Below are 12273 nucleotides of genomic sequence, written 5' to 3'. Positions count from 1 at the left end.
AAAAAAATAAAAAAAAAAAGAATTTGTAACTATTTTAAAAATTTATTTAAATTTAATCTAGCATTGTGTGTGCATATGTATGCGTTTGCATGCATGTGTGTGTATGCAGATGTGTGCATGCAGGTGTGTGCATATGTATGCGTTTGCATGTGCGTGTGTATGCATATGTGTGCATGCAGGTGTGTGCATTATAGAACATTTTTAAGGAACAGTTGATCACCACAAAAACTGTCAGCTATTTTTATAAAGTTAAAGAAACTTGGTCAAGCACACGCACGTGGCAGTATGTCCAAATTCACACGATACATGTAGCTCTTCTGTGACAGCAAGCACCAGGCCTGGCTAGTGACCTCTTAACATGCAGAGGCAAGTGTGAGCAAAATGAACAGGGTGTACGTGGTGAGCAGAACAGGAGATTCAAAATTATCAGTAATTCAAAAATATGGAAAGTTTTGCTATAGTTGCTTTGAACTAAATGCTTTCTTACTTAATAACATGCTAGTTGGGTGTGGCGGCACATGCTTGTAGTCCTAGCAGTCAGGAGGCTGAGGCAGAAGGATTGCTGAGGGTTTGAGGCTAATGTGATCTGCATAGAGAGATACTGTCTAAAAAACACGACCTCCTATAAACAGAAAAAAAATACCATGTCCATAAACCACTTATCAGAAACTAAAGCTACAAAAACATTGAAATCAATAAATATAAAAATGATAGCTGTGTATTAACAGAACAATTGTAAGGACAAAAGCCATTTACCCCCAAAGGAGGAACAAATTATAGGGTTCAAGATTCACTCCATCAGTGGGATATGAGTATTTGTGTCTGTAGTCATAACACTGCCTTTGTAGTAAAAAGCAACAGTTGATAGCATGAAAAGAGAGAATGGATTGTAACTTCTCTGTATTCAGTAGGGAGGGAAAAAGCAGAGGTCAGCACACCTGAATGGGGACTGTCTGATGTCTCCAGAGGTCAGCACACCCGAATGGGGACTGTCTGATGTCTCACTCCAGAGGACAGCACACCCGAACGGGGACTGTCTGATGTCTCCAGAGGTCAGCACACCCGAATGGGGACTGTCTGACTGAAAACTCCAATCATAGAATGTCCTCTCTGGTGTTTCCCTTAAAGTGTGAGGGTTGAACTCACGTGATAGGCAAATGGGCTCCCACTGAGCTACACCCCAGCTCAAAATGCCATTTCATATAGGAAATTATTTGCTATGCTTGAGTCACAGGCAAGTTTGAATCGATATCCAATTATTGAAAAGTTACAAAGTCTCCTCTTAGATAAGATCAGACAAAATTCTCTGTATTTAGAGATATGCTCAAATAACTTACAAATAACCATCGTAATTAAATTTTCTTAATAAACAAAGCAATTTCCTTTGACCATCCACGGTACACAATACTGGCATCTGGCAGGACCTAATCCCAACAGACGAACTCAACAGAAAGCTAACTGTCTCTGGGTTGAACAACACATTAGAAGTCAAAACTAAAAATGAAACAAGAGTTTATATAACTTTTTAGTTAGACAACAGTTGACAGATATTGTGGTAGTCTTTAGCTATTACAAAGGAACCAGGGGCTAGAGAGATGGCTCAGTGATTAAGAGCTCTGGCTTCCCATCTAGAGGACCTGGGTTCCATTCCCAGTACCCACACAGGGCCACAACCACCTGTAACTCCAGTCTAAGGAGACCCTCTTCCAGCTTTCACAGACACTGCATGCATGTGGTACACAGACATACAAGCAGGCAAAACAACCATATATAAAAATATAAATAAATAAATCTCAAAAAGAGAAAAAGAAGGAAGTGGCTGGGAATGGTGGCCAACACCTGCAGTGTCCGACTCGGCAGCGAAAGGCACTTGCCCCCCAGTGGAACGCTGAGCTCCATCGGGAGGACCCATATGTGACAAGGAGAAAGCTGCTCCTGCAAGCTGTCCTCTGATTTGAACAAGCACGCAATGGCATGCGAGCCTTCCCGCCAACAATTAAATAGATGAAAAACAAACAAACAAATAAATCTGTCACTGGTAGACACCATGTAATTAGATCTTATTTATTTTTAAATCTAATCTGATAATCACTGCTATGCTGTGTATTATTGATGATATTGAAGAAGTTAGATTTACACCTGCTCTCTCATCTTCCATTTTCTATACATCACATGCTGTTTTCTTTGTATTAGCGAAAATTTTCTAAAGCAGCATTTAAACTTATTATTTTCTTAAATTATTTCATTAGTGGTTACTCCTGGGTTTGTCATGTATATCTTTTTGCCATTGAGTTTCTGAGTTTTTTTTTTTTGACAGAGTTTAATGTGGGCCAGGCTGGCCTCAAATTTATTACACAGCTGTGGGTGACCTTACACACTGGTCCTCTTGCCCCCACTTTCCAAGAGCCGGGATTGCAGGCACACCGCATGATACCTTGTTCCATATGTGTGTTCATGTCAAAAGCTCAGCTTCTGGGGCCGTGGAGGTGGCTCACTTGGCAAAATGTTTGCTATGCAAGCCTGGGCATTCAAGTTCACTGCACAGCACTCATTCAAAAAGCTGGGCATGGTGACACGAGGTAATTATCCCAGTGCTGGGAAGGTAGAGACAGAGTGTCCCTGGGCTCAGTGGCCAGCAAACCTGGCCTACTTAGCAAGTCCCAGCCCAGTAAGACTTAAGAAAACAAAAAGGTAGCTAGTATGAACAAGACCCCAGGCTGTCCTCCGGGGTCCGCATGCACACCGTGTCCCTGTGCTGGAGCAAACGCACACACATGTATACATACGCACTCAAGGCTCAAAGTGTCTTAGCTCAGTAAGACAGAGATTTTAAATTGCTCTATTTTCTTCCTGTGATTTCGCAACACATATTGCAGGCTGTAACTAATTTTTATAACCACAATTTTGTATAATTGCATATTTTGCAATGATGCTCAGGGATAAGAATGCAAGTATCTGCATTTTTTGTTACACTAGCCTTCCTGTCTCATCAACACTCTGTGTGTGTTATCACTTGGTGTCAGTTCCATCGCTCAAAACAGCTTTCTTCCACACAAGCAGTGATAATTCTATGTGTGCTAGGATGTGTATATGTTAATTAAACTGATTTCCAAATCAGTTAAGAGAAGACAGAAGAGGAAGCACATTAATATTATTCTGTTGATTCATAATTACATTTTCTGTGCTGTGTGAATGTGTACTTGTGTGAGTGTGTGTGTATTATTTAGGATCACTTGCCTTCAGCATAAACAACTTCAATTATTTCTTGTAAGGCAAGTCAGCAAGTCACAAATTCTCTCAGACTTTGTTTCCTTGAGAATATTCTGTTTCTTTGTATGGATCTATTTTCCATCCCAAATCTCTTTTAAAGAGGCTCTCACTAAGCAGCTCTGGCTGACCTTGAACTCACAGAGATCCTTCTGCCTTTGCCTCCACACACCGGGACTAAAGGCGTGCACCAGCTTGCCCAGCCTCTCTTTGTGTTTAAATGATAGCTTTGAGGCATGAGTTACTTCTTTGAACACTTTGAATAGGCTTTCTGTGGTTCGTGGTCTCGCTCCTTTGACTTCCAGGCATTCACAGTGCTGATAGAGTGATATTTCTATGTCACAAAACGCATCCAGATAACCTCTTATTTAAGGTATTTGACTATGCCCCCACCCTCCAGAGTTGACACGTCCAGATAACCTCTTATTTAAGGTATTTGACTATGCCCCACCCTTCTATAGAGTTGACGTGGATCATGTGGAAAGTCAAGGCTCCTCCCCAACTGTTCTCCCTGCTTGTCTTGGACGGTGTCCCTCCTACAGTGTGGAATGAGTCACCTGTGGTTCCCCCCTCGCAGCCTGTTCCTGTCTCAGTGCCTTACATCAGCTGCTCTCTGCCTGGAAGCCACCCGCTCCCCCCACTCCTGCCTGGGAAACTCCCACGCAGCTCTCACAGAGGGTGCAGCTACCACTTCCTCCAGGGACTCTTTCCTGATACCTTTGCTAGACCACCTGCTTCCTCTTTGATCTGGCTCTCTGAAAGCCACGCCGCCTCCCATGAGAGTGCTTTTGCACTTGAACTTCTGTTAATTATTTATCTATAGATCTGTAGGATGATTTATGAGCACGTATCAAGTGACAGGCATCACACTTTTTTTTTTTTAATCTTTCAGTTCAGTAATTCCAAAGTGAGTACAGTTTCTGGCTCTGTTCTGTAAACAAAGAGATGGAGAGCTAGCCTGATCATTGCTGGTCAGCTCTCGTGTTCCTGCTCACACCTCGGGTTTGCTACCCTGCGGGTTAAACTCAGGACCTCAGCGTTGCTGGGACAGTGTTGCAGATTGAGATTAGGGCCTCACACTTGCTAGGGGAGTTCAGGGCACTGCTAGAACTCAAGGCTCAAAGTTGGCTCGGTAGTACATCACTGCTGAGTTCTGTCCTCAGTCCTGAGTTTAACCCGAGTATCTGGAAACTGCCTTCCTTGGAGTATCAAGATTCCAGTAGTGAGTCTAGGACGTACTCATACCCCATAGCTAGGCTTAATGAAGTGTGGTCGTGATGAGTTGTTTTAAGACATTCATAAGTAACTAATTTTACTTAACTGCTCTCACTTTTCCCACTTACTATTTATTTCTCTATGGTAACTAAACAGAAAACCTTTAAATGAAAACATTTCTGGGATTAGAGCGGCATCCAGAAAAGAGATGTGGGAAACGTGTTCTTTACGGCAGCGAGGAACCAGCCTACCATATTGCCAGCCTGTGTCTGCACTGCCAATGTGAAGGGAAAGGGGACGGGATCTGTGGATGTGCAAATCACCCCACATAAACTGAGAAATCATTGATCATAACAAAGAATTATGGAGACAAGGGCACTTGCACCCCATGAGGACCCTAGACACCTCCATCCTGTTGCTGTTGGTGGATAAAGGAGAAGACTGAAGGAGAAGTCAGCTGTTGACAACGGAAGAAAGAGAAACATCTGTCTGGCCGGCAGGGGCTGCTAGAAAGTGGAAGGGAAAGAGTAAAGGGAGCACGGCGTGTGAGAAACAGCCCTGCGTAGCCAAGCTTACTAAGTTATTAATTTAATATATTCTATTATTGGCACACACATTCTTGAGATGTGATCTGGTGACGTCAGGGTGCCAACTTAGTCAAGTGCTCTTTGAGATTTCCCCTGAATTCTGTGTGTGACACTTCCTGTAAGTCGCTGCTGTGTGATAAGCCAAGGCCTGAACTGAGCAGCCCCAGCTACCCTCAGTCCCCTATGGTGGAAATTCTTCAACCATTTTCTTGTGCACTTCGTTCACTAAATCAAACCCAAATCTTGAGAGCTCATGGAGTTTTTCCACACTAAGAGGCTTAATTTAATTTTTGTTTGTATCACAGCCTGCTTTAACATGGAGACTGAGATGGAGCTTGGCAAGTAACTAAGGCAAGTAAGCTCTTACCCATGGTCTGTGGGGATTCGAGAGATCTTGCTCCATGCCTTAAAGCACGTGGCCTTCTGGGTATTTTAGTGTGGCCCCATGCTTGGCTTGAAACTTCATTTGTTTCTTTTGCCTTCTTTTTCAAATTTTTCTTTTTACAAGAAGTATTGAATATGCTCCTACCTACAAGCCATCTCAAATCCTGAGGCAAGCACAGGAATGGAAGGCACGTGTTTAGAATTTGGTTAGCTTAGTGTGTGAAGTCACTTCCTGCTGAGCCTGGTAACCTGAGCCCAGTCCCCAGGACCCCATGGCGGAAGGAAAGAACTGACCTCCACATGTGCACCGTGGCATGTGCCCTACCCCCTGTAGAAAATAAAAAAGAAAAATGTAACAAGATAAAACATATGGGGACAGAATATCTGAAGATGCACAGAGTTCCAGCTGGGGTTCTGCTCAAGCTGTTTGATGTTTATTAAAAAAGCCTTAGGTATCAGAATCCCAGTGATTTGGGGGTGGGGGCATCCCTGTCACCTGCAGCTGACCTCACTTTCTAAGCAACGGAAGGGCTGGCGTGACAACTGTGCTGTGGGCATGAGGCTTTGCAAGGCTTTACCAACAGGACTGCCAGTAGTTTTTTTCATTCTGGACTTAGTGCACACAGCAGAGCATAAATCAGCGGATTCCTGCCGTGCATACATGTGTCTGTGCTTTGGCAACGACAGTAGTTACAGTCTAACGCCAGGCCTGCCACAGTTTAACAGGAACTTCCTTTGATATCCTCGTTGACTTCCTTGCTGCTCAGAGGGATACCAAGGTTAAATTAATCATTTGTTAATGACCACAGATGTAAAAGTGACTGCCTATAAGTTATGATGGGGGTTTACTATCGCTAAGATTTTCACTCCCTGCTCTCCAGATCCTGTCCCAGTGTCTGAACACATGGCAACGTCATGCCACCTAACTCCGTGGAAGGTGCCTTCCTTCCCTAAGAGGCAAAATGAGCTCATTAACATTTAAGTTAGTGTCCCAGATCAACTTGGTAAGGGGTTCTCCTAATCTAGATTACCGAACACTCTTGGCTTGCTAGACAGCTCAGCAGATAGAAGCACCTGCTGCCATGCCTGACACTAGAGTTAAATCCCTGAGACTCCCATGGTGGAAGGGGAGATGTGAACTGGAGAGCTGTCCTCTGATCTGTACACAGTGCCATAGCATGTGCACCTCCTGAGAAACATAAATAGATAATAATACATGAAGACACTTCCTTCATAGACAGTCATGGAAATCCAGATCGAAGGTGCACTGCTGTTTCCGCTGATGGCATTGGAGATCATGAAACCAGAGATGCTCCCCCCCCCAATCCCTACCTCAGAGAATCTGAGACTTATGCCCTCAACACCCTCCACTCAGCGTCCTTCACCGAGTATTGTGGTGGGCCACAACATGAAGACAGACTGCGTTAGTGCAGGTGAGCCCTTCAGTGAGATCAGGCCCTGAGCACTGAGGAACAGACTGAACAGTCTTCACGTGTACTCCCATGCCCGCTCATACAGACATCTATCCATCCACTCGCCGGCCTTGTCAGCACAGAGCTGGTGGTAGAGAAAGCCTGTGGAATGCACTCTAACGTGAAGACACTGATGTGTCCTTTGATGGATTTCAGGATCATGTTTCAGATGGGAGGTTCTGAGAAAACAGGAGCTGGCATAGCGGTGTACGCTGGACCTGCAGCCACAGTTCTCTCAGGAAGTATACAGTGATTTGAGCAACACTTCCAGGGCTCCCTGTCAACGAGAGGAGTCAGTAGGGTCCTCTACTGTTTGGGTTTTCATAAAATAATAAAATCCTCCTGAAATATGTGTTCACTAATTGCACTACTTTCTTTTATCCAGATTAAGAAGGAAAGTGTCAGTCAGGTGGGAAAAGATAAGAGAGAGGTTTCTTTCTGCCAATTTCTTTTGAAAATGGTTGTTTAAGTGAGATAACATAAAATCATGCCAGACACAAAGGCATACACCTTTAATCCCAGCACTTGGGAGTCAGGGGCCAGAGGATCACTGAATTGGAGGCCAGCTTGGTTTATAGAGTGAGTTCCAGGACAGCCAGGGCTGCACACAGAAACCCTGTCTCGAGAAAGAAAGCAAACTAAAATGATAGATAGATAGATAGATAGATAGATAGATAGATAGATAGATAGATAGATGGATAGATAGATAGATAGGGATAGATGATAGTTGGACGGACGGACAGACGGATGGATTGACGGATGGATATGGATAGATGATGGATGGATGGATGGATGGATGGATGTGGATAGATGATGGATGGATGGATATGGATATGGATAGATGATAGATGGATGGATGGATGTGGATAGATGATGGATGGATGGATGTGGATAGATGATGGGTGGATGGATGTGGATAGATGATGGGTGGATGGATGGATGGATGATAGATGAATGGATGGATGAATGGATGGATGATGGATGGATAGATGGATGGATATGGATATGGATAGATGATCGATAAAGAACATAGAATGAGACAAAAGTTCTCTCTACCAAGCTGGGTGCTCTCCTTTCCTGATTTCCTTTAGAGCCCCACCATGGACACATGGTGTTTGTCACAGTTAACCTGCTTAGAACCTGTTTTCACTTCTTGTTTGATGTTCATGGAAATGAGCAACAGCAAGGTGGGAACAGAAGCAGGGATGGTAGTGGGGGTGCTGAGGTGGTCTTTGTGGGTGTTCGGCAGAGAGCCTTAATCAGTTCCCAGAACCTTAGCTGGTAGCTGTGGTGTGGCCCTATGTGCATTGACTGGATGCTGGGTCTGACCTTAGGCAGATCTGCTCACTGTGACCTTTGAAGGACAGCCATGAAGATTATACATGGCTTCCCTCATGTGAGAAGTATTTATTTTCTAATTTGGATAGAAGACTTCTCTGAAGCCTTTCCTTTAAGAAAAGCTCTCTTCCACCTCTGTTGTGACCACCTCCATTTCTGCTTCAAATCATAAAGGTTTCTATGATCTTATGTAATGGTGGAATCAGGCATTTCTACATGGTAGTGATGAACCTGGAGACACCAGTTCCACTCTTTCAGCTCACTGGGGCCAAGTTAATGAATTCACTAAAATATTACAACACTGGTCCTAAAGACAATCTAATGGTTGCCTATTGCTCTGTATCTTAAAGACCGCCCTTGGCCAAGAAGTCAAACAGCATGCCTGTCCGAGGTTTTGCGAAAGATATTTTTTTCCCTTCCCATCATTTACATCTGAAGAAATGAAGGGGTAAAACCATACCTGTAGTATTCCTCTCCCACAAAGAAGAGGGTCTTCTGGGGCTTCCTGAGGTAGACCGCAGCATCTATTCGCTGCACACGCCTTGGCAGCCCGAAGTCATAAATTGTCCGGGGAGGACCTTGCATCTGGAATCCTCGTGTGATCCAATAGTGCGGACCTGGAAGCAAAGGGTGGAGTCTGCAGAGATTCTGCTGCACTCATCAAGCCGTTTCACCCGTGAAGACACTGTGTCCTGGATCATAAGTGGGCCGGGTACATGTGGATATAGGTATCTCCTACTCTAGACTTCAAACTTCCCCAAGCATGGCTACATTTATATCTTGAGAAATTTGTGTCTTCTTACACTTAGCACCTTTGTGTTTTCAGTACATTTTTTTAAAATAAACTTCCCTCACCTTCATGTACCCACAAAGAACAGGAGAGAAGTGACATCCAATGAAGTTTTTCACTTAAGTTGACAACAGTCTTCTGTCAACAAAGCCACAGTCAGTGTGTTCCAGGTGACTTTGCTTGACCATCTACTGCTGAGACATATGTTCAAGATTGGTCTTTTTCCAATCACTTTGCAGATGAGAAATAAAATCTCATGAAAGCTGGATAATGTCTCAATGTTATTCAAATAACAAAGGGTTGAAGCCAGAGATTGGATGCCTGTGGGTTTGTCACCCTAAGTCACAGGAGTTCGTGTCCCACCAGCTGCTCTACGCATGACTTTGTAGCAAGGATTCCAAGGAATGTTAAAGGGTCTCACTAGAGTGTGCCATGTTGTTCTAAACCAGGAGGCCAGGGCCTGGTTGTAAGCCCCTAGTTCTGATCATGTAGCATGGTGCCGACTAAGCCCAAGGACTGGTGCTGAGGTGGTGTGGGAGGTCCTTCTGTCTATGTGGGGTTTTTTGTTTAACGAATAAAGAAACTGCGTTGGCCTGTTGATAGGGCAGAACTTGGTAGGCGGGGAAAACAACTGAATGCTGGGAGAAGGAAGGCAGAGAGAGAGAAAGAGAGACAGAGAGAGACAGAGAGAGACAGAGAGAGACAGAGACAGAGAGACAGAGAGACAGAGACAGAGACAGAGAGAGAGAGAGGTCATGGATGGAGCCACTGCCACCAGAGACAGAAGCACTAAAACTTTGCTGGTAGGCCATGACCTCGTGGGGATACACAGATTAATACAGATGGGTTAGTTTAGGATATGAGTTTAGCCAAAAATGCACTTAAGCTATTGGCCAAACAGTATTGCAAATAATATGGTTTTCTGAGTGGTCATTTCGGTTCTGGGCAACTGGGACAAACAAGTGGCCTGCTGCAACAGATTAGTGTAACCCAAAACATTCACACAGAAACCATGTTAATTAAATCACTGCTTGGCCCATTAGCTCTAATATCTTATTGGCTAACTCTTACATATTAATTTAACCCATTGCTATTAATCTGTGCATCACCACAAGGTAGTGGCCTACCAGCAAAGATTCAGCAGTCTGTCTCCAGCTGCTCCATGGCTTCTCTCTAACTCCACCTTCCTCCTCCCATGCTATAGGTCTGCTGATAGTCACTGCCATTCCTGCCATGGCTACAACAGTGTGAGTGACATTTAGTACCCAGCCTGAGAAGGAGCAACTGAAACCTGCCCAAGAGCACCGAGTCACACAGGCATGGCAGCAAGGCCTTGGCATTTCTCTGCAGATACCTTTGAAGAAGAAAGCAAGGCCTCGCTCAGGCACTTCATAAGCTGCATCCACGTTGGACATGAGCTGGGGGAAAGAGCTGGTGATGGTGTTGGGCCGAATTCCTGCTGCCAAGTGCACCTGTCTTCTCCAGAAAATCCTATTGGGTGGGCCAGAAGAAATCAACATCAAGGATTGGTTGAGATCTTAGATTGTGGAAACTGAAATGGTACTGAAGTCATTGGCAGAGAACATTGTGAAATCCCCATTGCCCTTTGCCGTGATTTAGAGTATAACACATTATATTACTTCTACTACTGCTACTATCACTATTATTATTTTTGAAACAGGGTCTCATGAATCCCACCCAGGCTGGTCTCAAACTCATCAAGGATAACGTTGAATTTCCGGTGCTTGGGTTTCCACCTCCTGTGTGCTATGTTCCTGGGGTTTGCTGTCATGTCTGGTTTCATCTTTTAACCTTTTAAACAATTTCTTCTTCTTTCTGATTGTATTAGGACCTCTGAGACTTCACTTATGTGAGGGTGTTCAGAACATAGATGGTAGAGCATGGGTATTCATGGAACACATACCCTTTACCCCCAAAGATCATTACACACCAATTTCTCTTTTGTATTCCATTCTGGTGTTTCCAGAACTAAAATCTCCAAAATAAACTGGAAAATGAACAAATGACTGGGAAAACCTAAAGACTACTTTTCATCGGAAGCAATGGGACTCAGACGGCGACTGCCGTGCACAGAGAGCAGTGCTGAGGGCAGGCAGCTAAGTGTGGCTCAGGGCTCTTCCGGGTGTCAGAACTGTGAGGACTAACCTGGAGCACGGTAGCCACTCTGATTCTAATATCTGTGCCCTCGGCGACACAGGATTCGAATGTCTGCTGACAATGTTGGTTATCACAGTCAAGGCTGGGGAGTGCTCTCAGAATTTGGAGTAGCTAACGGAAGAGACAGCATGGCTCACAGTATCAGTGGCTCCAAAGACAGGAAATACTGTTTCAATAGTTCCATTACAATGTGCACATTCTGCGCGGTGCTATAGTCTATATAGTGCTATCTATTAAATGTAAATTATCACAAAAGCTCTTCATTAACCAGTGGATGAAGAAAACTTATGTTTGGTAGATAAGAAAGCAATAGAACATCAATTCAGCATATTAAAGCAAAAGATGAATTAAAATTGAATAAAGAATTTAAAATGGAACTTTCTTCAATCAAGACTTGTTGGCAAAAGACAGGTTAGGACACACAGGAACTATGTAATGCAGCAGACAGATGTCAACATCCGTAATCTAACCTTTGATAAGGAAGGGACAATAGTAGAACGTGATATCACCAACCAGCTGGTATTTATTACCGCACTATTTATCTTTGTGTACCTGGTGGTTGCCATAATCAAGATCCAATGAACATTTGTCAGCTGATGCCAGAGGGTTGAGTGGAATATAATTGATCAATGAATTTTATAGCTTATGGAATGTACATTTCCTGTTACTAGAACTCTAATTCATTAAATATGGTATTAACGTACTGCCAGCCTTCTCCCTGGCCTTTTCTCTGTGCCTGTTCTGGAACACTGGGGCAGGCAGGATCACGTCTCACTCATACTTTTATCCTGAGGCATCTCATCCTTGTTGGCTGACCCTTTTTTTTCTCCCTGGGAATTGTATTCTGGATCTTGCTAAGTCACAGAACTACCTTCCAGGCTGAATGTTTCTTTCTTAAAATTTCTGCCATGTATGACCCATTTTATTTCCGAGAAAGATATAAGCAACCCAGGTATATAGGCATATAAAATAGCTATACAAATTAATCATTTACTGATGATAAATCATAAAGAATTTATCTTAATTTTTGGCATACACATAA

At 43.7% G+C, this 12273-nt stretch overlaps 1 protein-coding gene across 1 annotated transcript in view; it reads right to left on the bottom strand.

The window, feature by feature from the left end:
• Mmp20 (matrix metallopeptidase 20) overlaps window positions 1–12273 on the bottom strand; it is a 40795-nt gene that overhangs the window by 7678 nt on the left and 20844 nt on the right. Inside the window, exons 7-8 of the mRNA XM_005346781.2 lie at window positions 10408–10544; window positions 8724–8880 (exon numbers count right to left, since the gene is read on the bottom strand). Coding sequence (XP_005346838.1) covers window positions 8724–8880; window positions 10408–10544 — 294 coding nt within the window. The remainder of the gene's footprint in view (window positions 1–8723; window positions 8881–10407; window positions 10545–12273) is intronic.

Source organism: Microtus ochrogaster, chromosome 5, assembly GCF_000317375.1.
Source record: "Microtus ochrogaster isolate Prairie Vole_2 chromosome 5, MicOch1.0, whole genome shotgun sequence".
Lineage (NCBI taxonomy): Eukaryota > Metazoa > Chordata > Mammalia > Rodentia > Cricetidae > Microtus > Microtus ochrogaster.
Note: the sequence above shows the minus strand (reverse complement) of the source record. Positions and strands in the feature narration are given on the sequence as shown.